At 39.7% G+C, this 23168-nt stretch overlaps 1 protein-coding gene across 12 annotated transcripts in view; it reads right to left on the reverse strand.

Moving 5' to 3' along the window:
• Nucleotides 1–23168, reverse strand: part of CCDC141 (coiled-coil domain containing 141) — a 210708-nt gene that overhangs the window by 7475 nt on the left and 180065 nt on the right. For 6 of the 12 annotated variants that reach the window (XR_008618774.1, XR_008618775.1, XR_008618773.1 and 3 more), the window contains exons 20-23: nucleotides 19449–19632; nucleotides 16422–16531; nucleotides 10113–10226; nucleotides 891–1744 (exon numbers count right to left, since the gene is read on the reverse strand). Coding sequence is in view for 6 of the 12 variants with exons in the window: in XM_055088821.1 (XP_054944796.1) it covers nucleotides 891–1744; nucleotides 10113–10226; nucleotides 16422–16531; nucleotides 19449–19632 (1262 nt within the window). In the remaining 6 variants the exon portion in view is untranslated. Of the gene's footprint in view, nucleotides 1–331; nucleotides 382–890; nucleotides 1745–10112; nucleotides 10227–16421; nucleotides 16532–19448; nucleotides 19633–23168 lie in introns of all 12 variants that reach the window. The other 6 variants (XR_008618778.1, XR_008618777.1, XR_008618776.1 and 3 more) reach the window with 4 other exon arrangements.

Below are 23168 nucleotides of genomic sequence, written 5' to 3' on the forward strand. Positions count from 1 at the left end.
CAATAATTGAAAGAGTTAATTTAATGTTTACTGAAATAGTATGATAAATAAATGCTATTTTACTTAGTTTATAAGTATAAACTCATGCTCACGTATTTGTAACTTTGTCCTCAAATAAATATACTTAAGGTTGAAAAATTTCTAAACGTTTGAAAGTAACCCACATATTAAGAAAGTTAGAACTGCTTTTATGATAACAGTGATATAAAACCTGTGTTCTGCCATTTACTTTTATTAAAACAAATTGGCTAAAAATGGTGATGTGTCTAGAGTAAAACCACATTGTTCACAGCTCAGTTATTACATCACCTTTCAAAAATGGCTTTATTACCTGTCACTAGAAGCAACTGTGAAAGAAATATTTTTATTCCATCCTTCACACTGAAGAAATGTATAAAAAGAAATCTTAGTGAGATAAACAAATATTACAAAAGTGGCATGTGTGACTCTGCTGGAAGAGGGAAAAGATGGAATTGGTAAATGACAGAAAAGGGAAAAACCCAAATGCTTATGTTTTTTAATTGAATACCAGATGTTAAACCAAGTAAATGTCATGCTTATGTAGGAATAAACAATAGGAAAGAAGTTCAAGCACAACCTTTAGAAATGTGGAATGTTAAACTGAAACCAAAAAATAGCACAACTAAGTTGCAGTGCTTTTGGAGTTGGTTAAATCATTATTTTATATGGTTACCTTTTCTTTAAGGGTAGCAGCCATGCGGCTACAAAAATGAGAGTTGGGGGTTCGATGTGAGATTGAATCATGCAGCGTTGCAGTGACCTAGAATATTAATCAGCTACCCCTAAACCTTTAAGTTAGTGCACACAGAATGATTTGCTCAGTGATTCAATTTGTTTCTGTTTATGTCTTGTCGTTATAGGCTACCCACCATGTCAGTGTAGGCTCTGGAAATCCTGTTACTTCAACTTCCAAAGTCACTGGAGAACCTTCCATGACAGTTACATTAGACAAGAGCCTGGAGAAATTAGGGGCCTGGCCAGCTAGGCTGACCATGCTGTTCTTTGCTGAGGTAACTTTAATCTCTTCTCTGGGAACCATTTGCCTCTGACAGGCCTGGCTGGGGCCTGGCTGAAACCCGAGGCCCGAGCATGCATCCTGGGAAGCATGCAGCCTATTTCGGGTTTTAGTGACGTTATTATCAGCATGCGTTTTCTCCGGTGTTTCTAGCAAACTTCCCTGAGCCTGGGGGTGCTGTTGCAAAGCTCGCGCATGCACTTCACTGCACATGCTCTCTGGAGGTTTAACACTGATTCTGTGGAAGTCAGTACTCTCTTCCAGAAATCCTCGGGATGTTAATGGGGGCTCAGCTTGGAACAGGGGGGGAGGCTTCTCAAAATGACTTGAAAATGTTTCTCTCTTATCATTGCAAGCATCAGCAAAAGCAGCAGGTGGCAGAAGGCCAGATTCCGGGGCCTCCCCTGGACCGCTGGCCCCTGTCTGCATCCCGTGGCCGCTTAGGTGCCGGTGGAGGGATGGGAGGGCACGCGCCTCCAGCTCCATGTCAGACGGAGCGAGGAGGGAATTGGGGCTTCCCGGGAGCGGAGGTAGGGAGATGTCATCGGGCGAGACACACTCGTATTCTTTTCCTGAAAGCACATCCACGGGCAGGAGCAGGCCTTGGACAGCACCCTCTTTGCCAGGGACCAGCTGCTTCACTTCCCGTGGAAGCTGACCCTCTCCTGCTCCATCGACCACCAAGTCGTCCGCTGGCTTGGCCTGCTCCTTCAAAATGGAAAAGTCAAAGCTTCCAGTTAGTGGTTGAGTTTTCTTTTTCCAGATCTCAAAGTCAACTTCAGAGAGACAACTTGAGAAGACCTGCAGTGAGTGACAGCTGGGGTCCTGGCTCTGGCCTTACAGAACTTGAAACTATTTGTCTGCTTAAGCTCAGCACAGCCCTGTCCCATGACTAAGGAATCGGTGTAAACCGACCTCCAGCCTCTGAGTGAGAGGTGACAGACCTTGCGACATAGAAGAGAGAAAGCCCTGGTTCTCAACTCTCATGATGCGGTCTTGACTGGATCCATGTCTTTCCAATCATGATCTGAGGAGTCTTCCTCTGCCAGCAAATTCTGGTTTGGTTTATTTATCTGTCTACACTTCACAGGATTCGTGGTTCCCAAATATCAGATGTTCCCTTTTAGGTAATCCTCAGACCCTCCTAGAATAACCCTCCTTTTTACTCAGTTAAGCCATTCTTTTTTTTTTTTAATTATTGTGGTAAAATATACACAACCTAAAATTTACCATTTTAACCATTTTTTAAGTGTATAGTTCAGTGGCATTAAGGACATTCACGGTGCAACCAACACCATTGTCCATCTCCAGAATCTTTTCATCTTTCCAAACTGAAACTCTGTGCCCATTAAAGACTAACTTCCCCTTCTCCCATCCCCCAGTCCCTTCTACTTTCTGTACCTATGAATTTGACAACTGTAGGTATCTCATATAGAGAAAGCCAATTTTAATGACTGGTTTTATTTTCTAAAAGCCCCTTAGTTTTATTCTTACAATGAAAAATATCTATTGAGCACCTATTATATACTAGGTACTGTGCTAGGCATTGCAGAGATAAATGGTGAGTAAAAGTAAATATAAGCCTTCCTTCTTGGAGATGACAGCCTAGCAGGGAGGTAGATATTAAGGGAACAATCCCATATTGTGGACTTTCGCAGGAGAACACACCAACATACAGTAGAGGAATGCTTGCCACTCGTCTTTCTGTCCCATGTGGAGCATAGGTCATGCTAGGAGACTGGGAAAAACAGTGCTCCATCTCACACTGTTCTAGTGTTTCTCTCCACTCATTGACGTCCATCTCTGGTTTGAGAAGAGGTTCAAATAACCCTTCTGGCATAGACTCAAAAGAATATTGAGGTTGAAAGGGATCTCATTGATCCCAACCTACTTGTTTTATATCCACTTCATTCTTTGCCTTTCCTCAGCATTTTGGGCACATTTTTACTTAATTAACAATTACTGGTTTTTGTCCTGTGGCTACTACTTGCACATGAGAAAGTTATGTCTTGCCTTGACTTTGAGTTCTTCATTTTAGCCCATAGTCCTGTTCTGGACATATATTTTACAAGTGATTTTTGAGAAATAAATGTGTTTTCAGGTTGAAGATTAGAAGCAAACCAAAACAATGTTCCTTCTACTATCCCACAGATATGACTTACCCTCAGAGAAAGCATAATCCCAGCTGAGAGAAAGTGGTTTCTTTCAGCCATTTAGTAGAAGTATAAACCCTGGGTCTAAAGCCAGAAGTTCTTAAAAGTTTTTCTCATTAAAAAAATTACTAATGGGATAAAATATTTGCAAATGATGTGATCAACAAGGGCTCATACAACTCAACAACAACAACAACAAAGATCTCCCAATCGAAAAATGGGTGGAAGACCTTAACAGACTTTTCTCCAAAGAAGACATACAGATGGCCAATAGGCACATGAAAAGATGCTCAACATTGCTAATTATTAGAGAAATGCAAATCAAAGCTACAATGAGGTATCACCTCACACCAGTCAGAATGGCCATCATTAAAAAGTATACAAGTAATAAATGATGGAGAGGGTGTGGAGAAAAAGGGAACCCTCCTACACTGTTGGTAGGAGTGTAAGTTGGTGTAGCCACTATGGAGAATAGTATGGAGGTTCCTCAGAAAACTAAAAATAGAATTACCATATCATCCAGCAATCCCACTCCTGGGCATATATCCAGACAAAACTCTAATTCAAAAAGGTGCATGCACCCCTATGTTCATTGCAGCACTATTTACAATAGCCAAGACATGGAAACAACCTAAATTTCCAGCGACAGATGAATGCATAAATAAGATGTGGTACATATATACACAGTAGAATACTATTCAGCCATAAAAAAGAACGAAATAGGGGCTTCCCTGGTGGCTCAGTGGTTATGAATCCTCCTGCCAATGCAGGGGACACGGGTTTGAGCCCTGGTCCAGGAAGACCCCACATGCTGCGGAACAACTAAGCCTGTGCGCCACAACTACTGAAGCCCACATGCCTAGAGCCCACGTGCCACAACGAGAAGCCCGCACACCTCAACGAAGAATGGTCCCCACTTGCCACAACTAGAGAAAGCCTGTGCGGAGCAAAGAAGACCCAACACAGCCAAAAATAAATAAATTTAATTTAATTTAAAAAAAAAGAATGAAATAATGCCATTTGCAACAACATGGATGGACCTAGAGATTATCATACTAAGTGAAGTAAGTCAGAAGGAGAAGGACAAATACCACATGATATCACTTATATGTGGAATCTAAAATATGGCACAAATGAACTTATCTATGAAATGGAAACAGACTCACAGATATAGAGAACAGACTTATGGTTGCCAAGGGGGAGGGAGCTGGGGGGAGGGATGGAATGGGAGGTTGGGGTTAGCAGACGTAAGCTATTATATATAGAATGGGTAAACAACAAGGTCCGAAAGCTATTATATATAGAATGGATAAACAACAAGGTCCTACTGTATAGCACAGGAAACTATATTCAATATCCTATGATAAACCAGAATGGAGAAAAATCTAAAAAAAAGAATGTATATATATATGTATAACTGAATCACTTTGCTGTATAGCAGAAATTAACACAACATTGTAAATCAAATATACTTCAATAAAAAAATTAAATAAACACATATTCCGTAGGGAATGCCCCTCCTTCTTTTGGTTTTCCTACCACAGCTTAGTGCCTCTGCTTCCATCTCTCCCTGAATGGAGAATGTTTATTTTCCTTTTCTCAGGGACTTTGATCCTACAACCTCCTGTTCAGACTAAGGATCTCCTCTATGCCATTCTGACAGCCTCTGTTTGAACACTTTTTCTGAATGGGTGCTTTCTTTGAAAAGAAGTTTATGCTTTATTTGTGTTAAGAATAACTTCCTATATTTATCACAGATCTGCCTTCCCTCAGTATCCACCAATACATCAGAATTGGCCTCTTGGAATGACACAGAAGATGTCCGACTGCTCTCCTCTTTTAACAGCCCTTTGACTATTTAGAGAATTGGTCCTGCAACCTCCAGGTCTTATTCTGCCTTAATTCCTGGAACTTTCTTCATTCTGGTCACCTTTGGAGGTCCCACTTTAATGAGCTACAAACTCCTTCATGGGAGGGCAGGGACATTTGTTGATCTGAGGGTCATGCAGGGGCAGGCAACTCCTCAATGACTTCTATGGGTAACATAGGCCCCTCGGGAAAAGAATAATGTTTAAAAATTGAAATTTTGCAACAGGCTTAGGAGAAATTTGGATAAAAGTCTGGGCTAGTCTCCCTACTCCTCACTCGCTCCTGGGGAGGAAGTGACTTACCTAATTGTGGGTTTGGAAGAAGAGACTGAGCCTGCTCAGCTCTGTCTCTTTGAGTCCCTCTCTTTTGGATGTGCCTTCCTTCAAGTGGGTGCATCCACACTGGCTCTAATGCATGAAAAACCTCTGTAAGGGAAGCCTGTGTTGTCTAGCTGCACACCCAAGTGGCTGGGTAGACAAGTCTGTCTCAATCAGAGATGAAGTTTTGGGAAACCCACTAGAAAAGTCCAAGCCCTGTCCTCCAGTCCAGCTTTTACTGGTTACTGATTCCTGACTCCTGTGTCTCACTTTCAAATAGTGCTAAATTCAAGAAGGTAATCCAAGGATATTACTTTTTTTCACTCCGTATAATTTCTGAAGTAGAAAAATAGTTTCCACCAAAAATACACTACCAGATAACTTCCACTGACAATAAGAGAGAGTTTTCTCAAATCTTTTTCTAGAAACATTTCAACTTATGTTTATTTCCAGGATTTACTTACTTTTCAGGTGGAAAGTAATCAGTGGAATCATCTCCTTGATCTATATGATATGTTTCTATGAAAGTGACTTTATTAGTTCTTTGTTTTTATAAGAATCACATGGGACTATTGATTCACAATGTTTTTAATCAACTAAAATGTCCTATTTCCTCTGTCTATTAATACCACTGATAAAAGTGTTGAACACTGCAGAGTTTAGGACAAAGCCAACTGTCTCCCCAGGGCAAGGCAAACTGTCTTCCAGGTTGACACTGATGAACTATTTAACACGCTTGGGCACAATTATAACCTGACCAAACGCGCATTCAATTCACATTTCTCCACTTACCTTAAGAGACATATCGTGAGTGTGTTTATCAAATGACTTCCTGAAATCACAATAAATTTTGTCTATGGCACCAACTTAGAGTTTTCTATTAAATAATCATCTCAGAAAGCAAAATAAGGTGAATTTAACACAAGTTTTTCTGAGTAAATCCATGTTGGCTTTTGACACTTCTGTCTTTATTCTCAAATGCAAATAAGCATTCAGTTTTTAAGTCACTATGGAATTTTACAAAAATCACTTTTAGAACTCACTGTACTATAGTTTCCTGGATATACTAGTTTTCCTTTAAGAAAATGGTTTCCAAACATTCCCATATACCAATTATCTTTTATATTTCTCCACCATAAAGCCATTTTTTGCTCTTAGGAGAAAAAAAGTGTGTTTGTGTGTGTGTGTGTTTCCAGAAAGGGGTAGATAAATCTGTGTATCTCAGCACAGACAGGGAATATTTGCATCAATCTGATGAGTTCTGGCAAAGTGTCTGGGAAACTGATTTAACTCACCAAAACACAGCTCATTCTCAATTTCTTTCTCTTATAGCCTTGGCTGCTCTTTGTCTTTGTTGATTCCTTTTTCTTTTCCCACCTTCTAAAAACATGAATGATGTGTAATCTTGTCTTTAAGTTCTCTAATCTTCTCTATATACTTTTCCACTCAAAGATCTCACCCTATGAGATCTAATGATCATTAACTTTTAATTAATCCTAAATCTATAGCCTTAGATTGTATCTCTGTCAGGATTTCTGAACTTTCATTTTGACTGATGGACATAATCACTTGACTCTACAATCATTGCCCTGTAGGCAAACAAAATGAGCATCTGGAAGAGAAAATATAATGATACTCTACATCCATTGAACTAAGTGTGTAGCACCAGTTCTCCAAGTCCGTAGGGTGGGGAGCCATGTTTGTGGTAAATTTAAGGGAATTCCACAAGACTTTATCTTCTAAAATATCTCCACAATCTTATCTTGGTTTATGATTTAATGAAGGTAAGTGAGAAATGGATAAAGAAAGATATTGAACATAGGGCTTGGTCTATGAAAGGCTGTTCTGGGGAAGGCTCTTGGAAGGGGATTTGGGCAGTCAAGGGGTGACTTGGTACCTTTAAGCACTTGGGGAGGACAAGGTAAGAGAGAAGAGAACAGAAAGGTGGTGAAGAACCTTTTGCCCTTCCCATTATTTTCCAAAGCAAATATCTCAAGAACATCTTACTCCGCCTACCAGGTGATCAGGATTACTAGAAGAGGGCCCAGGGACTGTCCTCACCCACTTTGATAAGAGCACTCGACTGAATTGTTTGCTATGAAAGCACTTTCATGCTACTACTTTATTAATCACTGTGTAATAGATGAATGGAAACAGGGAAAGAATTTGGCATGGGAATCTACAGTATCATTACAAAACAGCTTATTTATATGCAGCAGTTTCTTGGAGCTCCCTTTTGGTCTTGTGAAGAAAGTTACATGGCTGAAATTCAGGAGAATTGGGCTGCCTGCCCAGCTCTGACACTACTTCCTGTGAATTTTGGAGGGCAAAATATTTAATCTCTTTAGGCCTCAGTTTCCTCAACTGTAAAATGAGATTTGATCAGATGATTGTTAAATCCTTTCTAGCACTAGAATTCTGTAACTCTAAATGCTGGTATCATAAGTCTTACATAGTTCTGTGATTTTAGGCAAGGCTTTTAATACTTTGTGCCTCTGTTTAACCTTAGGGGTTTTTAGATATTCCTGTGGATTCAGCTTCAGTGCTCACCTTAGGGAATAAAACACCATCACTAATCTGTTAGCAGTGCAATGGGCACTACATTTACTGAATTGCCTAATTCTACCAACTGTATTTTTTGGGTCAGAAAAATGAGAAGCACTTTACTATCTCCAGGAGAAAATCCTGTGATGAACATTTTCTTGTAATGGTTTGGTGGAATTGTTCTTTCTGACTCAAATAATTTTCTGAGGAAGAACAATACCATTTAAGGGTATTAAAATTGAATGCAGTGATTCCCACATAAGCTTTTCACTTGGTGCTTCTTGTTATCTGCCCACATGGTGTTTCATGAACTTGTTACAGCTGACCTATAATATAAATGATAGAGACAATAAGAGGGTAAATGTGGTCGAGCTGTTTAAAAGTGAAGATTACTGCTGCCCTTTCATTTTGCCAATTACACTAGAACATATACATGAAATGAGGTCAATTAGACATCTTAGTGTAATTATGGATTTTCACTTTTATCCTAAATATCTGATGATCTATCACGTCTTTTAATTTACATTAAAGTAAAAGTGATTTCTCAATGAAAGAAAATCTTGCTTTTTTATTTAAAGGAATCTGTTTCTTTAATTTTTTTCTAAGAAAAATAAATAAAAACAAGAAAGCCATTTTTATTAAGTATAAATGAGTGTGTTTGCTTTGGCAGCAATAACTTTTGTTTCTAATCTTACTAAATGTGTGTGGTTGACAACGTAGAAAAGTGTGCAGAATTTTAAAAAATAAATAATATGTTGTTGGATTTAGTATCTCTTATAACTTAGTTAAGAAAATGTGATGCATTTAATGTTATTCTTTATAATTTCGACTAGTTAGTCTCAGTCAAGGTTGATTTTGCTCCCCAGGGGCCATTTGATAGTTTCTATCGACATTTTTGATTGTCACAACTGGGTGGAGAGCGGGTACTGCCGGCATCTAGTCCATAGAGGCCAGAAGTGCTGCTAAACATCCTACAATGCACAGGAGAGCACCCACAACAAAGGATTCTTTGGGCCAAAATGTCAGTAGTACTGAGGTTGAGTAATCCTGGTTTAGACAATCAGAGTAACCAAAGATCATTTGATATAAGACTAAAGTCCAACAAGATGATCAAGGTGTGGCAGCTTTCCTTTGCCTCAGAGAGGAATCAGGGTTTAAATGATACAAACCCATCCCATGAAAAAAGTCAGCTTGCTTAATTAATGGTACTTGCTGCCTGGTGGTTGTATAACTGCACTAGACCTTGACATGGATTTAACCTGCAGAAAAGGACATATAAAGAAGCTCTTAAGTACTGTATTTAGTTTAAGAAAAGGTAAGTCTTTCTCCATGAGATGACTGCAACAAGTGGGGAGAATTTTTTTAAACTCTCATGTCACAAAAAGTATATTTTATTTTATTTGGGAGCAGTTGAGAAAAATGTCAACTCTGCTTGCTCCTTCAGTTCCTTGGGAGAGACACAAACATTGGGAGCAAACTTGGCAAAGCATAAAGTCAAGAGTTAATTATAGTCCAGCAGCTATGAATAGATAGTGAGCAACTTACACCGAAAATCCATCATGATGTGATTTAAATAATGCTTTTGAAATGCATATGCAATTTGTGAATCTTTGCAGTTCTTGCTACATGCTTAATTTATCTGTAATGCATAAGCTTTAAAATAATTTAACATTTCTCTAAATACTTTAGTGTTTATATTTCAGTTGCATTCTATGTTTTAGTACATATGAAATATCATCTTAGAGGTAGATTCTATGGGAACAAGATACAATATATCAATAGTTTCTTGTATTAAGGTTTTCCAGGGGGTAGTGTAAAACAGCAAAGTCATAACTTGGTGGTATGCTAAAGAGGGAGAAGTAAAGTTTGAAGTTGGGAATGAAAGGTAGCTAAAGATGGGAGAAACAAAAATAGTTTGGGGAGATGGTATGGTGTTTGAATGGCTGTCCCAATGCCACTATGAAATGCTATGGCTCCAGTATTCAGTGGGAGGGACTCAGAGGGAAAGAGCACAGGTGAGAGATGAAGGACTAAGTAAGGGGTAGAAAAGAAGGGAAGAGGACTCTCACATTTCATTTACATTGGAAGATTCAGATAGATAATAAGGCTTCAATTCATTTATTTTTCAATGAACAATGACTCTAACCTCAAAACAAAAGTAATGAATATCTGAGGGTACATAGTTTTCTTTACCTTATTCCTTCCTTTATTGAATATTGTCTTCTTATTTCTCGCTGGTTCTTTTAGTAGGTCAATGCAATCATCGTGGAAGCCTTCGAAATTCAGATTCATCTTTAAAACGTTTCCCTGATGTACAAAGTGAAGGTTAGTGACAGCCTGGGCCAGGAAAGTTGGGGGAACAGTGCCACACAATAACCACTTGGAAGAAAACATAGACCACTTGCAATCTTTCCATAAATGTATTCCTCAAGAGACTGGTGCACTCCCACGATGTGCTTTATAAAAATTATCTCTTCAAGCTCACAATTTCCTTCCTACCTCACTCCTTTGAGAAAGCTGATTGCCAGTAGAAATAGGTTGTTCAAAGGCCCAGACAGAAAAAAGTCATTGTTATAATAGGATGCACCTACAGGAGCATTCTCTAGAAAGAAAAATTATTGTGCGTGGCAGTTTAAACCATCGCAAAAATCTAGGGGAGCAGCCATGAGGCGGAAATGACTGAAGATTCTGATGGAGAACAAAGTAGGAAATTCAGAGTATTTAGACAAGCAAAATGTTTGGGAGACTCATGAAAAGAGAAAGGTAATATAATTGAGTATGGTAAAGAAAAAAAAAACAATTGAGAACGAACGATGCTTTGTGGGTGGTGATATTTTGCTCCTACAGTTCATGGGGCTCCGTTTTAGTCATGGAAGTAGAAGGTGTTTGCTAACTGCTGAGGAGCCAGTGTAAGAGCTTTGAAGACTCTGTGAAGGTGAAAGGAGCCACAGGTACACCAAGTGACAGGACACCAGTTTAGGATGAGGTTATAGGGCAACAGAAGATACTCTCTACCACCTGGAATACAGGCATTAGATGAGCCTTAAAGAAACAGGCGTGCTTCTCAAAGTGTACATGTTACACCAACTTGGAAGATTTGGGGAGACATTTACTGGGGACATTCAGCTTTTACTCCCAACTCTAAAAATTAAACTCGTCTGTATTACTGGATAAATTACTCTGCTTTAGTACACACTTGATACCTAATTCCAAAGTGGAACGTAAATTGGTACAACCACTATGGAGAACAGTATAGAGGTTCCTTAAAAAACTAAAATTAGAACTACCATATGATCTAACAATCCCACTCCTGGGCATATATCCAGAGAAAACTATAATTCAAAAAGATACATGCATCCCAGATGCTCATTGCAGCACTATTTACAATAGCCAAGACATGGAAGCAACCTAAATGTCCATCAATGAATGAATGGATAAAGAAGATGTGGTACATATATACAATGGAATATTACTCAGCCACAAAAAAGAATAAAATAACGCCATTTGCAACAACATGGATGGACCTAGAGATTATCACACTAAGAGAAGTAAGCCAGACAGAGAAAGACAAATATCATATGATATTACTTATATGTGGAATCTTAAAATGAACTTATTTATAAAATAGAAAGAGGCTCACAGGCATGGAAAACAAACATATGGTTACCAAAGGGGAAAGAGGGTTGCGGGGAGGGATAAATTCGGAAGTTGGGATTAACATATACACACTACTACATATAAAGTAGATAACCAACAAGGACCTGCTGTATAGCACAGGGAACTATACTCAAGATACATGCATCCCAGATGCTCATTGCAGCACTATTTACAATAGCCAAGACATGGAAGCAACCTAAATGTCCATCAATGAATGAATGGATAAAGAAGATGTGGTACATATATACAATGGAATATTACTCAGCCACAAAAAAGAATAAAATAACGCCATTTGCAACAACATGGATGGACCTAGAGATTATCACACTAAGAGAAGTAAGCCAGACAGAGAAAGACAAATATCATATGATATTACTTATATGTGGAATCTTAAAATGAACTTATTTATAAAATAGAAAGAGGCTCACAGGCATGGAAAACAAACATATGGTTACCAAAGGGGAAAGAGGGTTGCGGGGAGGGATAAATTCGGAAGTTGGGATTAACATATACACACTACTACATATAAAGTAGATAACCAACAAGGACCTGCTGTATAGCACAGGGAACTATACTCAATATTTTGTAACAACATATAAGGGAAAAGAATCTGAAAAGGAATACACACACACATACACACATTCAGTTATATATATACAACTGAATCACTGTGTTGTACACCTGAAACTAACATGATATTGTAAATCAACTAAACTTCAATAAAAAAATAAAATAAAATAACATAAACCAAGTTGGTAGTTGTGGAAGGAGAACTAGATTTTGAATTATAACTAAGTTCATATTGCAGACCCACCACTACTGAGTGTGGGTCCCCAAGCAAAGCACTTTTACCCTCTCTGAACTTCACTCTAAAACAAAGAAAACAACATCTACCTTATTACCATCACAAGGTTATTTGGAAATCACTGAGGTAATATTTATGAAAATCCTTTGTAAATTTCAAAATGCTAAACTAATAGAAAGGATTATTATCACCGTCTCAGCCTTGACAGGGATTTCTGGGTCTGCTTTTTAATAACCCCCTGCAAAAGAGAGCCACAGAATCAACCTTAAAAACATAAAAACCATACATTTATGCTTGCATAGAAACATCTGTAAAGTGTTAGCAAGCATCAATTGACAGGCTTTTGTTTAGGCCGTAACTTGTAAGGGCAATGTTTTTTTTGTTTTGTTTTGTTTTGTTTTTTAATTAAAAAAATTTTTCTTAACATCTTTATTGGAGTATAATTGCTTTAAAATGGTGTGTTAGTTTCTGCTTTATAACAAAGTGAATCAGCTATACATATACATATATCCCCGTATCTCTAATGCCCATTTCTCTTGCCAAAGAGGCCATTCCTCATTTTTAAGTCCACCCAAACCAAACTTTTTTGGGCTATTGAATGATTTTTTCTTTTTTTCTGTACCAATCCTTTGAGCATTTACTACAAATGCCAAATCCCTATCGGAAGAACCTGTTTTAGGAAAAGCATAGTGTTAAATGTTGTGTGGGATGCTAAACTGAACGGGGTTTCCTCAGGTATAATCAAGGAGAGGCTGGGATGATCATGGTAGTTATATGTGATGATTATGGTAGGAAGGAACACAGGGGCTGTAGCACAGCCATCTCCAAGCTTTTTGGTACCAGGGACCGGTTTCGTGGAAGACAATTTTTCCACGGACTGGGAGGTGGGGGGTGGTTTTGGGATGATTCAAGCCCATTACATTTATTGTGCACTTTATTTCTATTTATTATTACATTGTAATATTTAATGAAATAATTATACAACTCACCATAATGCAGAATCAGTGGGAGCCCTGAGCTTGTTTTCACTTGCCACTCACTGATAGGGTTTTGATATGAGTCTGCAAGCAATTGATTTATTATGGTCTCTGTGCAGTCAAACCTCTCTGCTAATGATAATCTGTATTTGCAGCTGCTCCCCAGCGCTAGCATCACTGCCTCAGCTCCACCTCAGATCATCAGGCATTAGATTCTCATAAGGAACACAACCTAGATCCCTCGCATGTGCAGTTCACAGTAGGATTTGCGCTCCTTTGAGAATCTCATGCCACTGACCTGATCACTAACTACAGATGAAGCTTCGCTCACTTGCCCACACTCGCTCCTGCTGTGCGGCCCGGTTCCCCTGCTATAGCAGATCAGAAAGGAAGTGACACAGCAAAGGAAGGAATTGTGGAGGAGGCAGTATTTGGGTCTGGCTTTGAGAGATGAACAATGTAGGTCAGAGAGATAGAAGGCCATGCACATGAGGTACAGTGGCCCGCCCTTACCCATGGAGAATATGTTCCAAGACCCCCAGTGGATGCCCGAAACCATAGATAGTACCAAACGTTATATAAATGTACTATGTTTTTTTCCTATACATACATACTTATGAGAAAGTTTATTCTATAAATTAGGTTGAGTAAGAGATTAATTAAAATAACTAATAATAAAATAGGATAAGTATAGCAATATACTGTAATAAAAGTTACATGAATATGGTCTCTCACAATTTAAAACTTATGAATTGTTTATTTTTGGAATTTTTCATCTAATATTTTCAGACTGAGGTTGTCTTCAGGTAATTGAAACTGAGGAAAGCAAAACTGTAGATAAGCGGGAACGACTGTAAAAGTTTAGAAGCAGGAGACCTGGGAATGTGGGGTAGGAGACCAGTGAGATAGGAACCTACAATGAATGTAGAAGCACAGTGGTTTGGAAAGACAATCGGCCCCAGAACATTGGAAGGCTTTGAGTCCAAACTTTATCTGGTAAACAAGGAAGAGTTTGTAGTGAAGTGTTTTGAATGTAAAAATGACACTAGCAGGGTCATCTAGCAGGAGTGAATAATTCGGAGGCTCCTGACTAGTGCAAAAGAGAATCCAAGTGACAGGTTGGGAATGAGAAAGAGAGGGTGCAATGCTGACTCCAGGGGTGTAGCAGGAAGGGGGAAAGTGGAAGGGGGTAGAGGGAGGAGAAACAGCTTTCAGTTAGAATAGCCATGAAGGTGAAAAACTGGAAAGGGCTATCACTTTAAGAGAGTCGATTTCGTGTAGTGGAGCTCACTTGGAGATGTACAGCATAAATGGGAGGGATGCTGTAGATGACAGCAAAGAGTCAGAGAAGCAGCAATTTTCAGGCTGCGTATCAGAAATCAGAAGACACACATCCTCAGGGGGTGGGGTGAAGGTGGGGAGGAAACGATTAACGCTGAAAAAGATAATATAAAATATATGGTGCATTCATACATTACTGGTGGCATTATAATTGTAAAACATCTACGAAAAGCAAAGAATTTTTGCATAGGTAATAATACAAAAGAAAGAAAAAAGCTTCATGTACAAAGATGTTCACTACAGTGTTATTGAAAATGGTAGAAAATTTGAAAAATCTAGATTCTCAGCCAAAGGAAAAAGATAATTTGATTGGGTGCCCACTGAATTAAAAGCTTAGCAAACCATTTAGGGACTTCCCTAATGGTGCAGTGGTTGGGAGTCTGCCTGCCAATGCAGGGAACACAGGTTCGAGCCCTGGTCCGGGAGGATCCCACGTGCTGTGGAGTAACTGGACCCGTGTGCCACAACTACTGAGCCTGTGCTCTAGAGCCCACGAGCCACAACTACTGAGCCCATGCACCTGGAGCCCATGCTCCGCAGCAAAAGAAGCCACTGCAATGAGAAGCCCACGCACCAAAATGAAGAGTAGCCCCTGCTCGCCGCAACTAGAGAAAGCACGCACAGCAATGAAGACCCAACACAGCTATAAATAAATAAATGAATAAATAAATAAATAAATAAGCTTAGCAAACCATTTTGAATGGAATGTCACTCAAATTTATGACATGGAAATTCATACAGAAAAAATAGTTGCTGAAAATAAATATAATTCTGCTCCAAGCTGCAAGAGCACCATTATGTCTCAATACCAACAGCAATCACAACAATAATCACAGGTGTCTTCACATTCAATCCTCAGGGCTATCCTGTGATTAGCTTCCTCTATTTCCTCCATTTTATAGATCAGGAAACCGAGACTCAGGGCCATTAAGGAATCTACCCCAATTCATTCACAAATCCAATAATTTGGAGAGTTGGTATTCCTAGGGGGCTGTGTTTTATTCTAGAGCCTGTGCTCTTGATTACCTTGCCATTCTCTCCATCCTAAACAACCTGTTCTTTCAGCCAGTTGTGAAAACAGCACTAATGAAATCAGTTTTGACACAACATAGACAAAAACAATATATATATACATATATGTGTATATATATAAACACACACACATATATATACATACATTTCTCTCTTTTAACCAGATTTTACCTAGACATAGTCATAAACATATTTCCTCTCTATTTTTTTTACCATCAATTTATTTATTCCATGAAAGATGCCAATGATTAGTTTAGTATTTCCATGAAGCTAAATGTTCAATGATTATAATACCTGAAGATTAGTTTTATTTTCTCCAGGGCCACAATTTGGAGGAGAAAAAATAACTTATGTTCATTATTTATGAGCAAAAACGTAAAAGTACTTAATACAGACTTTGATTTTAATGGCACACATTTATCCTTTAGGATATGATCCATGAAAATATAAACAAGACAACTTAATTGTTTAGTCCTTATTCTCAGCAATATTTTTCTCTGCAGTGATGGAAAAGAAACAGAATTAATTATCAGAAACAACCATATAATTATGTTAGAAAGCTGTGAAACAAACGTGCACATTATGTCCCTTGAGAATTTCCATTAGAACATCTTTGTACCAGAAGACACTTGATAAACACACTTTTATTTATATCACTTAAAAATACATATTCTGGTAAGAAGAAATTACCTTTTTTTCTTCAAGCTCTGTGAGAGAGCTACATAATTCAGTAACAGATTCAAGAACCTCTTTGTGTTTGGCCACTATTTTCTCAGCATATTTCTGCCCTTCTTCAAAACCTGGGGAGGAAAAGGGTTAAATCTAATTTTAAAGGTCAAATCCTTAGCAGAAAAAAAAAATCCCAGGTATTAATTGATCTCCCCAGTGTCCAGCATAAGGGCTGGTAAATAGTAAGTGCTTACTAAATACCTGCTGAACAGATAAATAAATAAAGGCATTATTGGAAAAACCAAGTATTCTAGAAAAATGGTTACATTTGCTGTGCCATGTCCCTCTTATGTAACCTAAATAATGTTGCTATATTAATATTCTTAAAGCTCCATTCTAACCAGTTTTCTCCTTTTCAGAACATTCAGTGGTTCTTCACTACCTAGCAAAGTATACATTCAAGGCCCTCCATAATATGGTTTTAACCTGCCTCTCTCAAAGGTATGTCACCCTAATTCTCTCACATATTTAATCTCTGGCCAAACTGAACCAGCAACTTTTCTCTCAAAACCCCCATAGCCACTGAGTATTCTTTTCTGTACTGGGAATGCCCTCACCATAACCCCATCTCTGCTTGACAAATCCTACCCACTCTCCAAGGTCTACCTGAAATGCCAACGTCTTTGTAAAAATGTACATAATCTTTCCCAACTGGATTTTACCTCTTCCTATTGGGATAATGATACAAATATCTATCACGTAGTGAGTGCTTATTATTTGCCTGTGGCTAAGCACTTTATATGCATTAGCTAAAATAATCCTTCTCTGGTAGGTTCTACTGCATTTTCCAAATGAGGAATGCAAGGCTCAACAGAGCCTTTTCAGGTGACCCAGACAATAATTGGAGAAGAAGGGATTTAAACTTGGACTACTGGACTCCACAGTTCAGACTAAACTAGTATTATACATTGTTACGGGCTGAATTGTGTCCCTCTCAAAATTAATATGTTGAAGACTCAACCCCCAGTATCTCAGAATATAACCATATTTGGAGATGAGGTCTTTAAAGAGTGATAAAGTTAAAAAGAGGCCATTAGGGTGGGGTCCCAATCCAATATGACTGGTGTCCTTATAAGAAGGAGAGAGACCAGCAAACCAGGGGTGCTTGTGCATAGAGGGATGCCCATATGAAGAGGCAGCAAGAGAAGAGAAGCCTCAGTAGAAACCAACTCTGTGAGCACCTTAATCTTGGACCTCTAGCCTCCAGAACTGTGAGGAAATAAATTTTTGTTGTTTAAGCCACCCAGTCTGTGGTATTTTGTTATGGCAGCCCTAGAAAACTAATACACACAATTTATACCTTTCTCACTGCATTTACCACATTGTGATTTCTAGGTATAGACTGTGGATTCTTGAATGATGGAACTAGGTCTTATATGTCTTTATATCAATCACAGCTCTGAGTACATAATAGGTACTCAAATTTTTTTTGAGATATATTTATTTGCATTAAAATTCTGGGTTCAATAATGCTACAAGAATTGATATACTATTTCCAAATTATCTTACCTGATTCAAATTCTAAAAAATGCATAACTTCCATACTGAAGAGATGAAGACGCATGCCATTCATTTATTCATTCAGTGATTCATTTAATCAGCAAATATTTGTTAAGCACTTAGTATATACCATAATGCAGTGAACTCCCTTTTCTCAAGGAGCTTACACTCTAGTAAGGAGAGCCAGACAACAAATAACCATACAATATGTCAGTTGGTGATAAGGGCCTGGAATACAAACAAAGCAGGATGTGGGATCTTGCATGATGGGAGGGTAATATAACTTTTATGGTGTCATGTGAGTACTTCCCGTGTGCTGAAGTTGAGTGGCACTGAAACACAGTGATTAAATATACTTCCCTTACCCTCAAGGAGCTTATGGTCAGTTGACAAGACAGACAAATGAAAAGGTAATTATGCTACAATGTGAAAAATACAATAACAGAGGAAAGCATAAACCATCTTATAGGAGCAGAGTGCCTCCAGAATTTTTTAGTACACTTATACGGTAACTATAGTAGGAATGAAACATCACATTAGTTTTCTTTAATTTTTCAATCTATATTTTATTGTTTTTATGTTTCTACCCTTTTCTCTGGAAAATCGTTAATAATTCATTCTCAGTAATTTAATGTTAGGGAGTGCAGTATATATTGTTCCACAAAATTTTTATGTCTTTGCATGGATAGTGCTTCATGTAATAAGAGAAAATATCCATCTGACAGCACCTGTGGACAGCCAGATGAAGCACCTGTTGCTACCTTCCTTTGGGGCTAGATTTGCCCTGTCACTAGGAATTACTCTTGGCCTTAGAGTTAACAATGTCAGGGAATTCATGAAACTTATTCCTTTGTACCCTCAAGGACTGTCAACCCTCAGGGGCCTTTTAAATGGGGGCCTCCCTGAGATAGAAAGACTTCTCAGACTGACAAAGTCATGGATAAGAGGAAAGCACAACGAGTGAGATGGTCGGTTGAGTTCTCCCATTTATTCCACAAGTGAGAGGAAGACAAGGGAAAATCTTCCAGCTCTTTCTTATTTCCACAAACCATAACCCTCATAGAAATGAGAGGGCTATAGACCTCAGTCTTAGCTTTCTACTTACTTTAAGTATAATATTATGGGAGTTCTGTATGTTTTTTGAGGAATCACCCTAGTGGAAATTAGATTTTTTTGTCTACATAAACTGAGTATTGTTCTGGTTTTATTACCCTGAAGATGAACAACAAGAATAGGGGAGAAAGCAGAATTTAGAAGGAGGGTTTACAAATGGTCATTAAAAATCCACAGCCTTCCCCTCCTACAGCCAGGAGTTCCTTCCTCTATTCACTACTGTTCACTTTTGCTCTTATCTTTAAACTTTTCCTTGAATAGGTTGGTGTAGTAGTAAGGACCCTGAGGGCTTGCCATGCTCTGCTTTCTGCTGGATTAGGTTCACTAGAGATGTGTTCAATAGTGAATCAGTGGGTATCTTAAAAGAGACCTCACCATATAAGTGCTGAGCCAGGTCACGGATTTCCTGAATCCTTTCTTCTTGCTGAGGCACTGAGGGTGTGATAAACTTTTTGAACTGCTGAAGGAGAATCTCCACAGCTTCCTTGGTCTTGCACTCTGTGGAATATTTTCTAACTCTTACAACTGTGGCACTTGCATCTTCATACCAAAAGTGGCACTAAATTAAAATGGGACAAAGCATAGATTAAAGAGACACCATCCTTCCAAAGTTCTTCATTTTGACCACTGACATATCAAATTTCAATTTCCTCAAACTTTATATTCACATTAGTGTGAACTCTTTAAGTCCTAAGAAGGAAAACATCACAAGGTGATCATATACTTTTGCACTTGGAAATTAGAGTCAGGTAAGAATGTAGAAGTATGGAAATCACTCTGATTTTCCTGCCGTCTTAGATTTGCCTGAAGCATAATTCCTAAGAGGAATGTTGCAGACTTAACAAGAACAGGCAGTCTAAAAAGCATACGGAAGGAGCTTCAAGATGGCGGAAGAGTAAGACGTGGAGATCACCTTCCTCCCCACAAATACATCAGAAATACATCTACATGTGGAACAACTCTAAAGAGACACCATCCTTCCAAAGTTCTTCATTTTGACCACTGACATATCAAATTTCAATTTCCTCAAACTTTATATTCACATTAGTGTGAACTCTTTAAGTCCTAAGAAGGAAAACATCACAAGGTGATCATATACTTTTGCACTTGGAAATTAGAGTCAGGTAAGAATGTAGAAGTATGGAAATCACTCTGATTTTCCTGCCGTCTTAGATTTGCCTGAAGCATAATTCCTAAGAGGAATGTTGCAGACTTAACAAGAACAGGCAGTCTAAAAAGCATACGGAAGGAGCTTCAAGATGGCGGAAGAGTAAGACGTGGAGATCACCTTCCTCCCCACAAATACATCAGAAATACATCTACATGTGGAACAACTCCCACAGAACACCTACTGAATGCTGGCAGAAGACCTCAGACCTCCCAAAAGTCAAGAAACTCCCCACGTACCTGGGTAGTGCAAAAGAAAAAAGAAAAGACAAACAAAAGAACAGGGACGGGACCTGCACCAGTGGGAGGGAGCCGTGAAGGAGGAAAGGTTTCCACACACTAGAAGCCCCTTCACGGGTGGAGACTGCGGGTGGAGGAGTGGGGAGCTTCAGAGCCACGGAGGAGAGCACAGCAACAGGGGTGCGGAGGGCAAAGCAGAGAGATTCCCGCACAGAGGATCGGTGCCAACCAGCACTCACCAGCCCGACAGGCTTGTTTGCTCACCGCTGGGGCGGGCGGGGGCTGGGAGCTGAGGCTCGGGATTCAGAGGTCGGATCGCAGGGAGAGGACTGGGGTTGGCGGCGCGAACACAGCCTGAAGGGGTTAGTGCACCACAGCTAGCCGGGAGGGAGTCCGGGAAAAGGTCTAGAGCTGCCGAAGAGACAAGAGACTTTTTCTTGCCTCTTTGTTTCCTGGTGCGCTAGGAGGGGGGATTAAGCGGGCCGCTTAAAGGAGCTCCAGAGACGGGCGCGAGCTGCGGCTATCAGCGCGGACCCGAGACTGGCATGAGACGCTAAGGCTGCTGCTGCCGCCACCAAGAAGCCTGTGTGCGAGCACAGGTCACTCTCCACACCTCCCCTCCGGGGAGCCTGTGCAGCCCGCCACTGCCAGGGTCCTGTGATCCAGGGACAACTTCCCCGGGAGAACGCACGGCGTGCCTCAGGCTGGTGCAGCGTCACACCGACCTCTGCCGCCGCAGGCTCACCTCGCATCCGTACCCCTCCCTCCCCCCGGCCTGAGTGAGCCAGAGCTCCAGTGCCGAAGAGACAAGAGACTTTTTCTTGCCTCTTTGTTTCCTGGTGCGCTAGGAGGGGGGATTAAGCGGGCCGCTTAAAGGAGCTCCAGAGACGGGCGCGAGCTGCGGCTATCAGCGCGGTCCCGAGACTGGCATGAGACTCCGTACCCCTCCCTCCCCCCCGCCTGAGTGAGCCAGAGCTCCAGAATCAGCTGCTCCTTTAACCCCGTCCTGTCTGAGCGAAGAACAGATGCCCTCAGGCGACCTACACACAGAGGCGGGTCCAGGGAGCTGTGCGAACAAAGAAGAGAAAGGGAAATTTCTCCCAGCAGCCTCAGGAGCAGCGGATTAAATTGCCACAATCAACTTGATGTACCCTGTATCTGTGGAATACCTGAATAGACAACGAATCATCCCAAATTGAGGAGGTGGACTTTGGGAGCAACGGTATACATATATTTTTCCCTTTTTCTCTTTTTGTGAGTGTGTGTGTGTATGCGTCTGTGTGTGATTTTGTCTGTATAGCTTTGCTTTTACCATTTGTCCTAGGGTTGTGTCTGTCCGTTTTTTTGTATTTTTGGTTTTTTTTAGTATAGTTTCTAGCACTTGTTATCAATGGTGGATTTGTTTCTTGGTTTGGTTGCTCTCTTCTTTCTTTCTTTTTTTTTTTTATTAGTTTAAAATTTTTTTAAATAATTATTTTAATAACTTTTTTATTTTATTTTATCTTTTTCTTTTGTTCTTTCTTTTTTTTCCTCCCTTTTATTCTGAGCCACGTGGATGACAGGCTCTTGGTGCTCCAGCCAGACATCAGGGCTGTGCCTCTGAGGTGGGAGAGCCAAGTTCAGGACACTGGTCCACAAGAGACCTCTCAGCTCCACGTAATATCAAATGGTGAAAATCTCCCAGAGATCTGCATCTCAACGCCAATACCCAGCTCCACTCAACGACCAGCAAGCTCAGAACAGGACACCCTATGCCAAACAACTAGCAAGACAGGAACACAACCCCACCCATTAGAAGAGAGGCTGCCTAAAATCAAAATAAGGCCACAGACACCCCAAAAAACACCACCAGGGGTGGACCTGCCCACCAGAAAGACAAGATCCAGCATCATCCACCAGAACACAGGCACTAGTCCCCTCCACCAGGAAGCGTACACAATCCACTGAACCAAACTTAGCCACTGGGGGCAGACACCAAAAAAAACGGGAACTAGGAACTTGCAGCCTGCGAAAAGGAGACCCCAAACACAGTAAGTTAAGCAAAATGAGAAGACAGAGAAACACACAGCAGCTGAAGGAGCAAGGTAAAAACCCACCAGACCTAACAAATGAAGAGGAAATAGGCAGTCTACTTGAAAAAGAATTCAGAATAATGATAGTAAAGATGATCCAAAATCTTGGAAATAGAATAGACAAATTGCAAGAAACATTTAACAAGGACCTAGAAGAAATAAAGAGCAAACAAACAGTGAAGAACAACACAATAAATGAAATTAAAAATTCTCTAGAAGGGATCAATAGCAGAATAACTGAGGCAGAAGAACAGATAAGTGACCTGGAGATAAAATAGTGGAAATCACTACCGCAGAGCAGAATAAAGAAAATAGAATGAAAATAATTGAGGACAGTCTCAGAGACATCTGGGACAACATTAAACACACCAACATTCGAATTATAGGGGTCCCAGAAGAAGAAGGGAAAAAGAAAGGGATTGAGAAAGTATTTGAAGAGATTATAGTTGAAAAGTTCCCTAATATGGGAAAGGAAATAGTTAATCAAGTCCAGGAACCACAGAGAGTCCCATACAGGATAAATCCAAGGAGAAACACACCAAGACACATATTAATCAAATTATCAAAAATTAAATACAAAGAAAAAATATTAAAAGCAGCAAGGGAAAAACAACAA

The sequence above is a fragment of the Physeter macrocephalus genome, chromosome 2 (assembly GCF_002837175.3).
Source record: "Physeter macrocephalus isolate SW-GA chromosome 2, ASM283717v5, whole genome shotgun sequence".
Taxonomy (NCBI): Eukaryota; Metazoa; Chordata; class Mammalia; order Artiodactyla; family Physeteridae; genus Physeter; species Physeter macrocephalus.